This window comes from Phytophthora parasitica (assembly GCF_000247585.1).
Source record: "Phytophthora parasitica INRA-310 unplaced genomic scaffold supercont2.50, whole genome shotgun sequence".
Lineage (NCBI taxonomy): Eukaryota > Oomycota > Peronosporomycetes > Peronosporales > Peronosporaceae > Phytophthora > Phytophthora nicotianae.
Genome location: NW_008649036.1, coordinates 277,440 through 295,984, shown reverse-complemented (window position 1 = coordinate 295,984; position 18,545 = coordinate 277,440). Strand labels below are relative to the sequence as shown.

The following is an 18,545-nucleotide window of genomic DNA, read 5'->3' as shown; positions in this document are numbered from 1 at the left end:
CTTCTCACTCCTCCTCATGGCCGCGGGTTTTCTCCGTCTGCGACCCTTCACTGTTCCGTTGTGCACGATCCTGCGTGTCCACCACACGTTTGTTGGGTTCACTCGACTCTTCGTCGGAGCCGATCATCCACCGGTCTTGCTGGAAGATCTCACCAGCAACCGTCGTGCCTACATCGTGCCACACTAACCTGTTACAGTGGCGTTTTCTTATGAAGATAATCCCTTCCAGAGTATATACTAGGAGATGGTTGCTCTTCCAACTTGCTCCCACTAAGACCATGATCAGGCCAGCTAAGACAGGTTGGTAGGTCATTATCGTACATTCAATTTGGAGCTTCTTTAATAATGCTAAGAAAAATTATCAAATACGAATGTGTTAGATCTTCTTCATTTATAAAAATGTGGCTATGGCCGTACTCATGGTGGAATGGGCTCGGTGAACTTACTTGAGCTACTTGATTCCGGAGCTGGTGCAGTAAGGTGAATGTAATGCTGAAGGTAGCCCATCGGAGTCTTCGAAATTCGTAAACAAAACCAGACGTTCGTAACCTCTATGGCAAACTTAGTGGAAAGATTCGTCGATTGGGTTCTATCACTAACTTAGCCTGTACTGTGGACTCCGTCCTATACGACTATCTCTGATGATTCACCTTCTTCTACCATGACTTCTCCTCGGCAGGTCTCACTAATTGCAGAAATGAAACTTGTGGTATGGAACGTACAAGATGTTGCAATTGTGTCATGGTGTCCTGGTTGCAGCGAATCCAAACACGGCAACAGTTGAGTCAGACTTTTCAATTGTCGATTGGGGAACGAAATGAATATCGACAGCCACAGACAAGTTTCTTGTTAGAGGGTATTCAATACGCTAAAGAGCTTAGGTTCGTAAGTAACTTATGTTCGACGCGGTCTCATTTTGACATTGATTTAGCAAATTGCCATTTTGAAGTTGAAAATGTGTGAGCTAAGGCTCTTCTTATTTTAGTAGGCGACATTCGAAGTCTTTCCGCAGCGATGGAGATGGAACGGTGTGGGAAATCTGGTCCATTTCCCACAATTAGAGAGCCCAGTTTGACTTCAGGGCGGGAGAAAAATAAAAATACATATAACCCTATTTTCAATGAAAAGGGTGGTGTAGCCAATGGGTTCTTTTTGGCCTTTCTTAGCCAATAAATCAAGTCTCGAAGCTCTTTCCTGCTGAATGTAGGCATTTGGCACAGAAAAACGGAGGGGGAATACGATTATTAATCTCGATATTGCCTTACCGGTATCTCGTCGCCAGGAACCCAGTGATGCCTTTCTGGCGTTTTAGATCGCGTTGAAAGCCTTCCAGATCGGCGTCTTCACTCTTCAGTAGCTCCTTTTGCTGGCTGATGCGTGTCGGATTTACGTGGGCACTTTTGAGGACTTGCGCACAACCTCTCCTGTGAACTGATGGGTCAGGTGCATTATCCCCGGTAGTCAAAATATGTCATTCTATCGGGATTGCTGTAGAGTACAGCCTGTACTGTTTCACCATCTGATGATAATCTTCAAGATCAACATATGGCTCAAACTGACACTGTCGCATCTGGCCGTGATGATGTACAAGCTGTGTTGTCACAGCATACTTTGAGTGGACGCAACACTGTTGTTGTTTCTCTCAATCGCCCCCACCCCCAATATCGTGATGATATTAATAAGCGGTGTCAGCCGAGATCGAGTTATCGTTCTTCTGTGTGCTGTCACTCTATTGGCATCCATCACTACATGCACTTCGGCAAAAATCTCCGTCGATCTCTCGGCTTTAATTCGCCCAAGCGCTTATGATCAAGACTACGGCGTCTCTAAAAGGCAGCTGAGAACGCATTATCGAGCGGGTAAATACGATGAAGAAAGGGCGAACACCGCGGGAATTTCGCAGTGGTTGCATGGTGGACAAACCGCTGACGACGTGTTTAAACTGCTAAAGCTGGACGACGGAGTGGAAACGCTTCTTTCCAACCCGAAGTTGCGCACGTTCATGGACTTTGTAGACCAGTACAACATGCAAAACCCTGGGAACGGAGCGACAGCGATCAAGTCTGTCACTGCGACGTATGGAGACGATGTTGTGGCCAAGGTGCTTCAAAGCGCGACGAAAGTTTCAACGACGAAAGTTATGGCGGAAAAGTTACTGGGTGACCAGAGGATTCTTTGGTTGAACGCGAAACAGTCTCCACTCGACGTTTTTAAGCTACTGAAACTGGACGATATAGCCAATGTAAACAGCCCTGCTTTAAACGCTTGGGAGTCTTACATGAAATTGTTCAACCATGTGAACCGCGGAAGCGGAAAGGAGACGACTATGATTGAGACTTTCACCAAAGCTTACGGAGGAGACGATGCTCTGGCCAAGGTGCTTCAAAACGCGAAGAAAGTTTCAACTACGAAAGTTATGGCGGAAAAGTTACTGGGTGACCAGAGGGTTCTTTGGTTGGTGGATAAACGATCCCCTCTCGACGTTTTTAAGCTCTTGAAACTTGACAAAGTCGCCAATAACCCTCTAGCCAGCCCGGCGCTCGACGCTTGGGAGTCTTACATGAAATTGTTCAACTACGTGAACCGCGGAAGTGGAAAGGAGACGACGATGATCGACACGTTCACCAAAGCTTATGGAGATGCTGGTCTAGCGATAATGCTTAACAAGGCGAAGATGGTGTCGGAGACAGAGAATATGGCCAAGAACTTGCAGCTCCAGCAGTTCACACTGTGGATGAGAAAACGAGGCAACCCAGACAAAATCTACATCAATGTGTTTAAACTAGACCCGAAGAGGAAGACAATTCCAGAACCATATCAGACGATTCTAAATCACTACCACTGGTTCTACAAACACATCCGAAACATCAAATAGTCAGTATGTCTAAAATAAAATAAAAGAATAATACCAAGCTAGAAATGTCAAAATTGTCTACTAACCGTTTACTTCATGAATCTATTGTGTAAGTAAGTGTTCCTTTACACTGCTGCGGTTGCTATTGTGGCGGCGTCCCACACATTTCGTCGAAACTGGAGTTCACTATTGAGCTCTAGTGAGTCTCGAGCTTCTATCCATTTGTCCCAGTTCAGTTCAACTCGACATTTGTCTCCACCCTCAAACTTTGACACAACTGCTCGAAGTTTAGCAACGACAAGTGCGTTTGTCCTGACTGCGAATCGTTCAACCAGACCAGCATCACCCGACACTATAGCGAGTTTAGAAGGCACCTCCATCACACTATCCATCACATACACAAGCACACGCTGCACACGAGACACCGTAACATCATCGCCAGCTGAGCGCACGACCACTTCAAGCAGCTTGGAAAACCCAGTAACTAACTGCAGTAGCGTCTTTTCAACGCTCTCCACGCGGTCGTCTTTCATCGACGACAACTCACACGTAGCGAACACATCCAGCGAAGAACTCAGAAACTTTACGCATGAAGTGACACCACGCCAAACGATATCCCAATACACCAGCGTCTGGCTCCGTAACAAACACGCATCACGCGTCAAGTCTCTGGACACACACTCGTCCAACAAACTGGTGAACTGCGATAAGCTCTGCAAAAGTGCAGCAGCTTGATCTTCCCAGTCCTTCAGACTGGATCCTTGACTCAAATTCCTCGACATTTCAGCGCCAAGTCTTCTCAGTTCTCGACAGTCAGCCTGCTTGTCTTGCTCTTCCTGGTTCGTAGTAGGCTGCAGTGTAGCCTTGGAAGCGGAGCCGAGATCTTTCAGAAGACTCTTGTTTCGGAACGCTACACGCTTGACGAACTCGGTCTGCGAGCTCTTGGGCACCAAAGTCTTGAGTGCTCCTCGTGTGCGTTGCATCGCCACGTACACAATCGAACTGGTCAGTGTCGGATGTGACGACGGAGGCATGAATGGAGGCACAGCAGCACTCACTCGCTCCTCTCCGAGCCGCAGAGCTTCCTCCAGAGCTGCGAAGACCGCCGCGTTCGCCTCATGTCGAGTCTTGGACGTGATCAGCATCTGGAACGAAGCTCGAGCAGCGAACGCCGCGTCTTCAGTCAACACCGACGTATTCTTCCTTAAACCGCTCTCGGACGCGCACCGATCGACCAGAACATCCGCTCGAGGGGTGACGATGTGGGTCACCACATGCTCACACACGTCTGTGGTCACGTTTGCGACCACGAAATCCACAACAGCTTTCAACTTGGGATGCACCTTGAACACTGCCTCTGACAACTTATCGTTCTCTTCCTGCACGGGTGGAAAATTACCTGTCGAAGGCAATTTAACCGCTGGAACGACAGCGGTATCATGCTTCGCAGTGAGTGAGGACGTGTCGTCTTCGATTACGACCTGTAGAGGTCGCAGCTTACGGATCGGAGTCACGCCGTGGCCTGTTGTCGTCGATCCAGAGCCAATCGAGAGTTTCCTGCGAGGAATCGGCTGTGCTCGAGTCTGGATGAAGCCTCGGAGATCGTCCAGTTCACTGACGCAGCTCTGGACGAACACTTGGCTGTATAGGAACGGCAACTGGTCTTCTCCAGGTCCCAGGGCTTCGTCCTTAAGTGCAAGTGCGTCACGGATCTCTTGTGATGGCTGTAGGTCTTTAGATTGGTAGTCACTGGTATGAATGAAGCCATCTTCTAAGTGTAACACGCGGAAGATCCGCTGGATCTGCAGGGCGATGTAGAGCCCCGTCTCGCCCAGAGCATTCAATCGTGGCGAGCGATACAGAAGCTGCAGTAACACCATAAGCTGCTTGAAGTACGTCGTCCCCGAAGATAATCTATCCAGCGACAGCATGGACAGATAGTCGCATAACCAAGGGATACACTTGGAGATGGCTACGTTTCGAATACTGTCTTCCAGCAACCTCTTGACGTCCAGACTGGCGTCTCGAGCCACTTCCAGTGTACTAATCCCCTCTCTTTCCACAGCTTGGAACGCGGCGTTCTGAGCGGAAAGTTTGCGGATCGAAGACGTCACTTGCCATTGAGGAGAGAACCGAAGATAACCCAGAAACTTCCCCACCACTTTGAGTCGCAACACCACCTCGGTAAAGTCCTTGCGAGCGTCTGTAGAGGGCGAAACAGCGTCGCGAATGGCGTAGAACTGACGCTCCAACTGATGCTTGACCAGTTCCGAGAACTCGTAGCTGTCGCAGCTGTGTAAAAAGTGGAAGAAGAAGAGCTGGTTGTCCGTAAAGTAGCGCTTCATGCGCTCCAACGTGGCCGTGAAGCTCTTGGTCGCGTCCTCGGTCGAATTCGTTTTAACTTCTTGTCGCGTTTTACGTAACGAGTTGGTAACTTTCCCACTCTTGTTAGTAGATTGAGGCGATTTGTTGACTGGTTTTTGACTCGAAAAACGTCGATGCAGTTTGGGCAACCGGTCCGGGTTCTTGACGACGAGTTTGTCCTCCATAATCTTCAAGACGAGGTCTTTATCGCTCTCTCCAAACGGGTTGGAGCCCACCTGGACCAGCTCCTGGACGAAGAACTTCGCGAACCACCATCTGTTCTCTGGCGATACGTCCGCTAACAACTCCCGTGCTGTTGCGATGGCTGCTACTGCCACTCCAGCGTTCTCGATACCGACTAAGCTGTGTTGTTGCTGCTGGAATTGCCGCAGTAGACTCAAAAAGCCGTCCCGGACCTTCTCCCGATTAGTGTAGAGCAGAGACTCTGCGGGCGTCCGGTAGTGTAAACGCGAGTCTGTTTCCTCGTTAAATGGCAGCGCAAAGTCACGTACAGCGCTGGCTTTCATCTCGACTGGCAGGTGGCAGCCGATTCGAGCGCTTTCAGCCACCCGGAGCTCCTCACGACGTCGAGAGTCGCAGTCCAGACGCTCCAACATGTCCTGGCAAATGCCCTCTGCGTCACGTAAGCTCTGTTTCACGAGGCCTAGAAGGTCAGCGCCCAAGTGTTTTAACACGGATTCGATCTCGTGGAAGGCGATCTCAGCGAAGTCGAGACAATGGCTACGCCAGCAAAACTCAGACGCGTTACTTGTGCAGGACGTGCAGTCTGCGCGATACAGGAGACTGATGAGGACTTGCAGCTCAGCACAGGTGGACTTGACAAAGCGTTCTCTGATGAGGAAGCCGTACAACTTGGCTGCCTGTTTGTTGACCTGGTAATCAGCTGAGGAGATGGCTACACTGGCATCTGTCTCAGAGGTGGTTTGCTTCTTGGTCGCTGTCGTAGGGACTGTCGGGACTTCCTTTTGGTTTGATGTCAGCTTGTGTTTGGAAGGTTCTTGTTGTAAATGTGTCACTTGGTTCGAAGTTGACTTTTTCCTCACTTGAAGTTGAGGTCGTAATGTAGCCATCTTCGTTCTATCAGGCTCCAGGTTCTTCTTTACTATTGCTGAGGTCGTTGCAGGCTTTGAAGCACTCGGTTTAGGCCCCCAGGCTGACGGAGCTGGCGACCCTGCACCCATGCGCTTCTCCAGTAGTGAACGTTTGGCCCAAGCCGGAGGTCGTGTGCTCTCGGATACCCCTACAGGTGGGAAGGAAATGGCAGCAGGAACAGGTCGAGTCACAATTGTCGAGTCCTTAGGCGTTAACAAAGTGGTGGTGATCCTGCGCTTGGTAGTTTTCGATGCGGTATTCGGCGTCAACTGTGGGAACTCCTCGTCGAAAGTGGCTACTGTAGCCATGTTATCAGATGCAGCCATGTTGGTTGGGCTCGAGTCTTTGGCGGTAGACGTCACCACGTCGCTGGAAATCCGCGCGTCGACGTGGACCTGCACTTGCCGATGCAGAAAGTCTAGAAATACGTGCACGAAGTCGTCCACGCGCACGTGCTGCGTCTTGCCGCCGAGCTGCAACGGGATGGCTACATTGTTAGCGCTACCGGGATTCTCCGAGCTCGAGAAGAGCGCGGAACCATCAGCGCAGTGGAAGCAACGGATACCCTTCTGTATATCGCGCAGCTCCGCATCTGACAAGCCGCGTACGGCCGCCCAGAGCTGCTCGTCGGAGGAGTCTGCGGCCTCTTTACGGCGCGAAGCCATTTCCCGCGAGTTTTGAATTGACTGCCCAGTGATTGGCTGAAACATCTGACAAAGGCGTGTTCTTTTGGCCAATCCGGTTTACGTATTATCTGAACATCTGATTGGACAAACCACTTCAACATCCATGAGCGCATTGATTTCGAGCGGGTCCCATTGCCTATAATATCTTGTAGGCTTTGAGTTTGCCTTTGAGTTTATCCATTTGTCGAGCTATAGCGGTTGGATATCCGTAGCTAAGGTGACTACAGTCGAATACTTGCCTTTTCTGCACTTTTTTTAGTGAGAAAAGTTACCCACTCCGTGTTCGTGATTTCAGTCTGATTTCCAGCAAAAGCATACAGGTAGCCGCCTTACTGATACTGGATATGCAAAGCATGCCCTCAACTTCTCGCGTCTGGACAATTACATTTCTCGATTCACTGTCTTAGCTGAGCAAACAAATGTCATCCATTTGGTCCTCATTTATGATAATTCAGTATCCACGGGGTAGGTACCGGCATCCAAATATTTTCTGACAAAGTATTCTGAACACGATGAAGCATGTAAAGTAGTTGCAATACATGCAACAACATATTATGCAAATCAAAGTGAACCACTTAGCTGAAAAGTCTTAGTTAGCGCTCAAGTTTTCTTAGATACCGCTTCTTCTTGGCGGCACTTCTGTGAAACAAACTAAACAACTTCGGTTGAAACGCGCTGCCTTCTCTGTGAGTGCACAAAATATCGCGGAATCAGAATAACTTGAGATAGCAAAGTAGATGCACTTACTCATGGAAAAATTAGGACGGGTTCTACAGTGCCGCACATGTTTGTTACTTGTGAGGAGAGTTTGCAAAATATGTTACTTTGCTTGTGCTTCTACCAATCGAAGTGCTTTATGATTTCATCTTCATTGTTTGAGCGTGTACTGTTGCTTAGTTCAATGGCGAATTACGTAGGATATGGCTACATAACTGCATGCAAAGATAAATTTGGTCGACAACCCACCACTATACCCAATAAGCAAAAAAATATTTTCTGCTGTACGATGCCTTGAGCGGTATTGGAACATTATTAATTCTAAAGCTACACCTATCGTGGCGACGAATCTTTAGCCAACTCATGTGCGCTGTCACTTGTGGCAAGTAACAGCGTTAACTTATAGCATTGCAATTTTCTTGCTACTTATCTCGACAATCCATTATCGCGAACTCTCTTCCAACACTGGTTGACTCGTTTACCCAAAAGAAGAATAAAAAATTATAGATCAGATCTCCCGTATATGGTTCGAACGCTGAAGCACTCGACTATAGAATTGAACAAATGCAACACTAATAAAAAAGGATTCCTACTGTATAGTTGACTTTGGACTTAAAAGCTTTCAACATTTGCAGATGATGCACTTCCTCCTCTCCAACTCTTGTATAAAACTCTGAAGCTTAACGAAAGGAACCATCATAATTTAAGCATTGGGTTTATCAATATCAGAGCGGTTGTTGAGACTAATCATACTTGATTTTTTCACTGATTATAAGTTCGCTTGCTTTTTAGCAGCTTAGTGCCAACGGCCTCCCTTCCAGAACTCTTTAGTTATTGGATTGAACAATATACATGTACCAGTAAAACTGAAGATGAGTAGACATTAGAAAGCATACTAATGATTAGTATGCTTCCTCTACGAAGCAGAAGCACCGGTCAGTCGGAGCTGAGAGTATGTAATTTATCTGAGGGCACTAAGTGTACTCTGTAATCAATACCATGACGACTCAAAACTTAGTCGCATTAAACCCAGAGCTGTTCCGTGCGAATCGCGGCTTTGTCGGTGACGTACGGGATCTAGATGTGCATCCACTTTGTTCCAATTAGTTATTCGTGGTAAACGTCAGCGTGAGCGTGGGTTCACATTAAGTTTTGGTGATTGATTTCAATGTGTAAGCATTCGTCGAAGATCTTGAACCGTATTAATTGTCCAAGACCAATATCAACTTGCCACTGGCGAGGTAGCCAGGCTTCGACGATAGAATCGACTATCTAATGCCTGGTTTTAATTAAATTCATCCGGCTCAACATTTACAATCTATTGGCCAGGCTGATAAGAAACATAACACGCCATGCATTCTACGTTTCACAGCTCCCTGGACGAGCTGCACGTAGAATCTAGTACGTGTGGGGTACTCCACTGACATAGTTGTCAATTTTACTAAACCTTAACTTTAATAGCAGTTACTAGTAGTTCAAAACTGTGCATGTTTCGAGTCGTAAAAGAGGGGGCTGTGTTAAATCTAATGTGCAGCTTTGTTTAAAAGGGATTAATTCATGTTCTAAGAATTGTGTTCGCCACCACCCGCCGCTGGTCGGACATTTACCTGGATAGGTACTGCTCGATACCCGTTGAGCTGCGGGATAATAACCTTTTCCTTGAATGTGCCTGGCATCAAGAAGAGCGTGTGGTCTCCCGTCGATATTCTGCATGGAACTTGCCATCATTTCTTAATACCGATACTTCATATCAGTTCCTTCCAGTCCAGTCGTCAGACTACCATTTTTTGTTAAGGTGGTACCATTCTACGTGCTAAATCTACAATGAAGGAGCGTAGTTTGACTAACCGTGGGCTTTCCTTCATATTTGCATAATCCATTCTTACATCCATAGTGCTACTGACATGTTAGCACCAGATACTAACTAAAAATTAGCAAACGTTTATAGCGACGAACATGTTAGTGCTAGGGTAGCACCCTAAGTCGTGTAGCAAGCATCTAGTAGGGCTGACCTTGGAGACCTCAGTGAATACAGCAACACCGACGCCACGAACCTACAAACCAGTGCTTGGTGAGCTGTAATTCCGACGACGATCGCGATCCACGCTGCTTCAGACTGAAAATCCCAAATCTCAATTCGAGAGCAGTAAGGAGTTACTGCAGCAAACGCAATTGTTTCTGGGTGCGCTGGCAGAGTAATATAATAGGATAGGATCAACAGCCACAACGGCATGTTGAAGTGACTATTTTGGGGATTCGGTGTGCTTGTGTACAAGTTTACTAGCGACGATAACGTTCGTTTCGATGTATGAAAAAGAGCAGTTGGATCACCGCGAACACAGCGGTTCAGAGCATTTAGTATTATTATCGGAAGGTGTGAGCCATCATGGCTCAGCCATGTCATGCTCGAAGATCGGATCCGGTCGGAAGCCTTCTACGAAATGGCGCTGCAGCCTTGGCCTTTCCAGCTCGACACCACGCTGAATTTCGTGCGTGGGGGTGTTCAAGAAGCCGAGCAAGGCGATCGTGGCGTGAGACCGACGTCGTAAGATCGCCATGCACAGAGAGCCGGAAGTAGTGCATAAAGTGGCTTCAGAGCTCCCGTTTAATTTTAGGGCAGTTAAGTACGAGGCAAGAGGTAACTTTCGTTCGCAATGCGGGGCACGTCAGAGCACAAATGGATTTGCGTACGTCCGATCGCGCATTGCAGGGCTCATCTGCCGGCGCAGTGGTGTTGTGATCGGCGACGTCGCGGCTTTCAGTTGCTGAACGAAGCACCACGCACAAAACGTCGAGCGACTATGAGATAAAGCTTGTCGTCGATCCGCTAATAACCCAGTGACGCTGGCCCCGACCTGTAATCGTAATATCGTAAGCTCGTTCGCTTTCTTGCTCCGGGAAACACACCATTTTGTGGGTTCCCAGAGGGCGGACTTGGCTCGGTGGGACGTTATCCGCAGGCATTTCCTCTGGCCCAGTGCTTGTGTAGCCATGTGGAATTGCTTTGAGCCAATCGGTGCTCGTCTCCTGTTTACTTAAGTGGGAGCTGGCTTTGTGGGTAGGGCACCGCCGTTTCTGGGCTGTCCGTTCTGATTGGCTCAGCGTCAGCGAGTCAGAAGTGGAAAGGAGCTGCAGCCTCCCGCACTGACCCGCACTGATCCCTCACAACCAAACAGGCGTCGGCATTTCGAGTGCGGAATTCGCAATCGATACGACGACCATCACTCCTGCAAGTCCGTACTCGGTCCGGCAGGAACGATGGCCACGACGCCCGGCGGCAAGATGGATCGGCGCCGCGCCGGCTCCAACTACTTCCAGCTCGATGCGGATCGTAAGCGCAACACGTCCAACAACCGCAGCAACTACGGCGACGGCCGCGGAACCTTCGGGGACCGCTTGAGCATGATGGACGTTCTCCCTCCTAACACACAGGGCGGCAACCAGATGCGCGGCGGTGGCTTACAAGGCGACTTTGCGGACGAGGTGTCGATTGACTTCTGCTGCGAGGTGCTGTACAACAAGTTCGGCTTCCAGTCGGGCAGTGTGGACAACCAGCGCGAGCACGTTCTGCTGCTGTTGGCCAACTCCAAGGCGCGCTCCAAGCCCCAGGACCCTCCAGGACACCACGTCGTCACGCTGCACAAGAAGCTGATGAGCAACTACACGGACTGGTGCCAGTTCATCGGCGTGCCTAGTATCTCGTACAATGGCCAGCCACAGGGAGACCTCAAGAACCCTCTGCACATGGACATTATGCTCTTTCTGTTGCTATGGGGAGAAGCTGGTAACTTACGGCACATGCCTGAGTGTCTTTGCTACTTGTATCACCAGGCTCTCAACATGCTCAACCAGGACTTTCTCGGCCAGCAGAAAGTGCCCGAAGGATGGTACTTAAGACAGGTGGTGCGCCCCATCTGGAAGGAGGCGTCCAACATGCAGAGGAAGAACAGCTTGGGCAAGAACCTGGAGCACACTCAAGTGCGCAACTACGACGACATCAACGAGTATTTCTGGAAAAAGTACTGTCTCAATGTGGAAATCACGCAGATCGGTGAGGAATTGACCAAGAAACACACCAAGACGTACTACGAGCACCGAAGTATCTTCACGCTCGTGCTGAATTACTACCGTATTTTCCAGTTTAACATGATGTTTATGATGGTGCTCATGGCTATCGGCTTTATCTCGGCCATCTCGCCGAGTGGAGGACAGCAATGGTTCGCCCAATTCGAGTCCTTGGGAGAAGTCGTTGAGCCGTACCAGCAACAGGACGTCAAGCTGACGTATGTGGGTATTGTTTTCGCACTCTCGTCGATGGGATTCTGCAAGACCGTCCTTGAAGCGTGTCACGGATGGCACTTGTTGACTGCCAGCGAGTCATCGGAGACGTCATCGCGTTCGTTCAACTACGGTGGTGCCCTCGTGCTCCGTATGCTCTGGAACGGCGCGTTTGCTGGCATTTTCGGATTGATGATCTACACCCCGTTGATTACGAGCAAGAACACGGAGCTGCTGGACAAGGCTGCACCGGCTTCTGTTGCCTACATCCTGCCCGGTGCGCTTATCATCGTCGTCCAGGCCTTTGCACCGTCGATGATCACCAAGTCGTTTGCGGCCAAGTTTATCCGTGAAGGTGAAACATGCTACGTGGGTCGCAACATGGCGCCTCCGCTCAGCTACCAGATCAAGTACATCACCTTCTGGCTGGTGCTGTGGTCGCTGAAGGCATTCATCTCGTACTTCATTCTGGTTCGTCCGTTGGTTCTCCCGTCGCTGGCCATTTACGAGATGGAGCTCGAGTACGGTAGCAACGTTGTGTCGTTCCACAACTTCGGTGTCATCGCCGCGCTGTGGTTACCCGTGATTTTCATCTTCAACTACGATACTCAGATCTACTTCACGGTGTTCCAGGCTTCGCTTGGTGGTCTCCAAGGTCTCATCATGAAGACTGGTGAAATCCACGGCATCAAGGAAATCACGAAGGCGTTCCGCGTGGCTCCTCAGCTCTTCGACCAGAAGGTGGTGACCAACCTGGCCCGCTCGAACGATGCTGCGGCCGATGGATCTGCTGCTGCATACCAGTCACAAATGATGCTCCGTTTCGTGGTCGTCTGGAATGAGATTGTCAATTCGTTCCGCGAAGGTGACTTAGTGGACGATAAGGAAGCTGCTATCCTGCAGTACGACATTCAGAGCTCTGGTGACGTGTTCGAGCCTGTGTTCCTTTCGGCTGGTAAGCTCGTAGAAGCTCTGGACTACACGGTTAAGATTGCCAAGGAAGGCAAGGGTGACTCGCAGCTTCAGGTGTACATGGTACAGAAGGATTGTCTGTCGGCTGTGCGCAGCTTCTTCACGGCCAGTATGTACGTCATGGAAGCTCTGCTGGGCAGTGACGATGCGGACATCCTTGATGCTTTGCGTCAAATGGAGGCGATTGCTGCGAACGGTAGCTTCATGAGCACGTTTGACGCCAAGAGTCTCGTGCAGCTGCGCACGGTCTCGATGGAGTTCTTGGAGGCAGTGATGGATCTGCCCGACCCGGATGCGCAGTCCTCGCACATGACTTCATCTCGTGTCCACACCATGGGAGTTGTGCGTAACTTCGTGACCAAGATGGAGAACTTGCTCAACGCTATTCGCATCTTCGCGAACCGCCCCGAGCTTGCCGCCAAGTTCAGCAACTCCAAGTTCTGCTCGAGTGCGAACGGCTACGTGTTTGCTGCTCGTGGCCTCGTCAACCTGTTCCACAACGACACCGCTATGGGTGCTGCTACCCGCGCGTACTTGTTGATGTCGCTGGAGAAGGCCGATGCCATGCCACGCGTGCCTGAGGCCCAGCGTCGTCTTGGTTTCTTCATGAAGTCGCTTCTAATGGACATCCCGCAGCTGACGTCGGTCAAGGAAATGCACTCGTTCTCTGTGGTGACGCCGTTCTACAGTGAAAGCGTGTTGATCTCTCTGTCTGAGCTGAACGATCCGCTTGCCAACCACCCGGTTTTCCAGAAGGTGGAGGAGAAGGGTAAAAACATTACCATTCTGAAATATCTGATCACGATCCACCCGGAGGAGTGGGAGAACTTTTTGGAGCGTATTGATGTGAGCACAGCAGAGGAAGCGCAAGCTAACTACCCACTGGAGATTCGCCTGTGGGCATCGTACCGTGGTCAGACGCTCGCGCGTACTGTTCAGGGTATGATGCTGTACGAGGATGCTATCAAGATTCTTCACTGGTTGGAGATTGGTTCGAGCCCCGGCAAGTCAGCTGAGCAGAAACAGGCCCAGCTTGAGGATATGGTGCGTCTGAAATTCTCGTACATTTGTGCTTGTCAGGTGTACGGTAAGCATCGCGCAGAAAACAAGGCTCAGGCCGATGATATCGACTACCTGCTGAAGACGTACCCGAACTTGCGTGTTGCCTACGTCGACACCATCGTCACTGACGGTGGCAAGCAGTTCGACACTGTGTTGATCAAGAGTGAAGGCAACGAAATTGCTGAAGTGTACCGTTACGAACTGCCTGGCGACCCGATTCTTGGTGAAGGTAAGCCCGAGAACCAGAACAACGCGCTTCCGTTCACACGTGGCGAGTACTTGCAGACGATTGATATGAACCAGCAGCACTACTTTGAGGAGTGTCTGAAGATGCCGCAACTCCTGGTGACCGCTGACCTGCACCCGTCGAAGAAACCTGTGTCCATTATTGGTATGCGTGAGCATATTTTCACAGGTAACGCCTCATCGCTGTCCAAGTTCAAGTCGTGGCAGGAGCTGGTGTTCGTGACGCTGTCTCAGCGTGTGCTGGCCGACCCGCTGTACGTGCGTATGCACTACGGTCACCCCGATATTTTCGACAAGATCATTGCCATGCCCCGTGGTGGCGTGTCCAAGGCTTCCAAGGGCATTAACTTGTCTGAGGATGTGTTCGCTGGTTTCAACTCGACGCTCCGTGGAGGTGTGGTGACGCACGTGGAGTTCATGCAGTGTGGTAAGGGTCGTGATGTGGCTCTTTCACAGATTTCTATGTTCGAAGGTAAGCTGGCTAACGGTGCCGGAGAGACTTCGCTTGCTCGTGAGGCTCACCGTATGGGCCAGTTCATGGACTTCTTCCGTCTGAACTCGATGTACTACTCGCACACGGGTTTCTACTTCGCTACGTGGATGACTATCGTGACTACTTTTGTGTACATGTACTGCAAGGTGTACTTGGCTCTGGCTGGTGTGCAGCAGCAGATTGTGTACGACATGAACTCGACCGCTGTAATTACCGAGAATATTGCCAACAACTTCGACGAGCGCGTGTTCACGGACTTGAAGGCTGTGCTGAACACTCAATTCTACATCCAAGCCGGTACTTTCCTCATGCTTCCGCTCATGTGTGTGTACTTTGGTGAAGGTGGCTTTGTGCGCGGTATGACGCGATTCATCGATATGATCATCACTCTGGGCCCTGCGTTCTTCGTGTTCCAGGTCGGTACGACGATGCACTACTTCGATAACAACATCGTGCACGGTGGTGCCAAGTACCAGGCTACGGGTCGTGGTTTCAAGATTTCTCGTGAGACGTTGGTGCTTCTGTACAAGGCTTATGCAAGTTCACACTATCGAAAGGCTTGGGAATTGATCGGCTTGTGTCTCGTGTACATGGCGTTCGGTAACTTCTACATCTGTCAGACGGATGCATCCGCCAACGACAACACGTTCGCGTCCGACTACTGTGAGACCGCCCAGGCTTATGGTGTGCAGACGTTCTCTGTGTGGTTCATCTCCATCCTGTGGGTGGTTGGTCCGTTCTTGTTCAACAGTGACGGTCTTGATTTCAGGAAAACGAAGGTGGATGTCCAGCAGTGGTGCATGTGGATGTTTGCCCCCGAAGACTACAAAGACGACGATCCGGCTAACAAGGGAGGCTGGGTAGGCTGGTGGAAGGGCGACCTGGAGCAGCTTCACAACTCCAACATGATCTCGCGTGTCACGGTCATTCTCCGCGAGTGCCGCCACTTCCTGCTCATGTTCTACGTGGCTACGCTCGAAACGTCAGACGTCATGTACGTGGCGTACTCGTTCGGTGCTGCTGTCGCGACGATTGTTCTGCTTGGAGTGTTCCACGGCTTTGGCATGGGCATGCGCTCCATGAGCCCCGTGACGCGCGCTGTGATCTACTTGGGAACCATTGCTGCCATCGTTACAGCCTACTTCCTGGCCACGTGGATCGTGTTGGACTGGAAATTCAAGTACGCCATGTCGCTCTTCTTCGCCTACGTGGCTGCGCTGTACGGCATCAACGAGTGCTTCCGCATGTGGAGTTTCCCGCACTCGTCGATCGCTGGCATTCCGGTGTTCCAGCAGCTGCAGTTCCTGTTCGACTTTATCTTCTGCACGGGTATGATCATCCCGCTCGTGGTCATGTCGTGCATCCCGTTCTTGAATGTCATCCAGACGCGTATGATGTACAACGAAGGTTTCTCCAAGGTCATGTCGGCTTCCTCGCAGTACGCCTTCTCCCTTGCAGCCTTCATGGGTGTCCTCGGTGGCATTGGTGTCGGCTGGCTGTTCAACCTGCTGTCAACATTGGAACAATCCGCCAGTTTCGCGAGTTACGTGGTCACGTACGATGGCGTCTTGAGTGGAAATGTAGGCGACGGTACCACTACGTACATGCTCTACGGCGCTTGTGTGGTGGGCACGATCATCGCTGGATTCCTCAACTTCTTCCTTGGTCGTCGTCTGTCGATCGTTGCTGGTGGTCTCTTTAGTACCCTTGGTATGGTGGCTGTCAGTGCCAACGACGACCTCCGCTCGACGCTGCTGATGCCTGGTATTGGTCTACTTGGTGCGTCGTGTGGTATTCTCCTGCCGTCGCTGGCCATCTACATCTTCGAAATCTCGACCAAGGAGATGCGTGGCAAGGCTATCTTGCTGCTGGGCATGGGCTTTATTATTGGTAGTTTGCTTGGTGGTATCTTCGCAACTGTGAACCAGTTGGGATGGATCTGGCAGACGTTCGCTGCCTGCATCGTCATTGCGTTGGTCACTCCGGTCGTGAACGTGTTCCCGGAGAGTCCGTACTGGGTGCTGGATCGCAAGGGCTGGGATGCTTGTGAAGCCTGTCTGGTGATCCTGCGGCGTAAACCTGACGTACAAGAAGAGCTCAAGATCATGCGGGAAGAGGAGACAGCGGACGAAGGAGGTGCTGGAGCCTACAAGTTCCTCATTGGTTTGTTCCTGATGCTTGTGTCGTCACTGACTACTGGGTTCCTCAACGCCTTCATCAGCTACAAGGGAGCTAGTGAGTACACTGACCAGGACCAACTGTTCGTGAACGCCATGGCTCTGCAGATTTCCGGTGCGGCGATCGCCATCTTCTTCATCGACAAGCTGGACCACAAGTCGATTCTGTTCGGCACATTGATCCCTATCGCCATCTGCGCTGGTATTCTGGGCTTCAACGAGAACTCGGAGCTGCTGGGAGACACGGAAGGCTCTGGACTGTACGTCAGTCTTGTCGTCATGCTTATGTACTTCTTCATGGGTCTGGGTACGAGTTCTGCTCTGTGGTCGGCTTGTGTGGGCATGTTCAACACTCGCGGCCGCGCCTCGTCCACTACAATGCTGTTCGCCATCTTCTTCCTGGCGGATCTGGGCTACGTCTACATGCACACGCACGACTCGATGATGGAGAACGAGTACTTCTACCTCTACGGTATTGCAGGTTTCAGTGTCGTGGCTCTGGTGCTGCTGCTGGGCGCAGGGACCAAGAAGAACGGCGTCATCTGCACCAAGACAGAAGCTCAGCGCGACCGTGATCGCATCGCTCGCATGCGTGCTGAACGCGCAAGTCGCAACACGCGGACGCCTGGAACTGCTCGCCAGCGGAATCTCAGTCGTGTGCGGTCCAAGTCGAACGCTGGTCAGCGGGGCAACGCGGCGCATGGCGGCGGCTACCAAATGTACGAAACCCCCGCCAACGCCGCGCCGCCGCTCATGCATGCGCGCCCCTAGAGATCAATCTGTCCATAGTGTCAAGGAGCCTCGTTGGTTTTGTACATACATTTTTGCCTCAATACAGACTTTCGTGAAGTTTTACAATGGTTTTACTTGTCATGGTTGGTCGGATACGACGTCTTCGTAGATCTGATGGTTGAATGCAGTGTGCCGCCGATGTTAGCGACATTTTGTTGGGTTGCCCATAGCCTCCACAGTTTGAAAGAAAGCTTCCATTACCAGCGAGTTCTGCTATCGACCGTCCACGCTGATGACGTCGAAATAGTGTAGACCGTCGAACATCCGCATCTACTTCTAGTCCCGTGAATTCAGACTTGATAGGCCATTGGGCCTCTCGTTGTAGTACTTCGCGTCCGATAAAAGAGCGAATACGCAAGATCACGATGCTCCTAAATCTGCACTTCGGAGCACCATGGGGAAGCCATTAGGCTACGAGAATGCCACCTTGCCTCGTCCAGCGTAGCCAAATACGGTTCCTTTACGTTTGATCTGGTAACAGTTTACCCGTGACTGAAGTGAGCAGCAATCGTAGAGGAGGCAAAGCTCGGCATTTCTTTTGCACCAATAACCGCAAAAACCCACTAGCGATAGTTTCTCCAGTTACACGCATCAAAGCGCCTCATTTCCCTCTATTACATGACGTTCGGAGTCAATGGTAGTCACTAATTCCCGTTTAAAGTGGTTAATCTACATTATCGGAGCGACTAAACCCGTGGTTTGGGATTACATGTATTGGTATCAGGGCACTTGTCTGGTAGACCGTCATTTCCCAATAACCAATTCGATACTTGATGACACAGGACCGTAGA

General features: G+C 50.5%; 4 protein-coding genes across 4 annotated transcripts; 2 read left to right on the top strand and 2 right to left on the bottom strand.

The window, feature by feature from the left end:
- The first annotated feature begins 1,647 nt into the window (after positions 1–1,647).
- Positions 1,648–2,914, top strand: PPTG_15602 (hypothetical protein). The gene has a single exon (XM_008912863.1). It carries the CDS (start codon positions 1,670–1,672, stop codon positions 2,873–2,875), a length of 1,206 nt encoding a protein of 401 aa, XP_008911111.1. The 5' UTR covers positions 1,648–1,669; the 3' UTR covers positions 2,876–2,914.
- A 7-nt stretch (positions 2,915–2,921) lies between these two features.
- PPTG_15601 (hypothetical protein) lies at positions 2,922–7,004 on the bottom strand. Its single transcript, XM_008912862.1, has one exon. It carries the CDS (start codon positions 6,994–6,996, stop codon positions 2,980–2,982), a length of 4,017 nt encoding a protein of 1,338 aa, XP_008911110.1. The 5' UTR covers positions 6,997–7,004; the 3' UTR covers positions 2,922–2,979.
- A 1,753-nt stretch (positions 7,005–8,757) lies between these two features.
- On the bottom strand, positions 8,758–9,410 carry PPTG_23760 (hypothetical protein; the record flags this gene model as incomplete). Its single annotated transcript, XM_008912861.1, has 2 exons — positions 8,758–8,811; positions 9,342–9,410. The coding sequence occupies 2 exons, from the start codon at positions 9,408–9,410 to the stop codon at positions 8,758–8,760; spliced, it is 123 nt and encodes a 40-aa protein (XP_008911109.1).
- A 1,432-nt stretch (positions 9,411–10,842) lies between these two features.
- On the top strand, positions 10,843–17,824 carry PPTG_15600 (hypothetical protein). Its single transcript, XM_008912860.1, has one exon. It carries the CDS (start codon positions 10,993–10,995, stop codon positions 17,731–17,733), a length of 6,741 nt encoding a protein of 2,246 aa, XP_008911108.1. The 5' UTR covers positions 10,843–10,992; the 3' UTR covers positions 17,734–17,824.
- Positions 17,825–18,545: the final 721 nt, after the last annotated feature.

Coding starts and splice junctions, on each gene's coding strand:
- PPTG_15601 (XM_008912862.1), bottom strand. CDS start 6,996: ATGGCTTCGCGCCGTAAAGAGGCCGCAGACTCCTCCGACGAGCAGCTC.
- PPTG_15602 (XM_008912863.1), top strand. CDS start 1,670: ATGATATTAATAAGCGGTGTCAGCCGAGATCGAGTTATCGTTCTTCTG.
- PPTG_15600 (XM_008912860.1), top strand. CDS start 10,993: ATGGCCACGACGCCCGGCGGCAAGATGGATCGGCGCCGCGCCGGCTCC.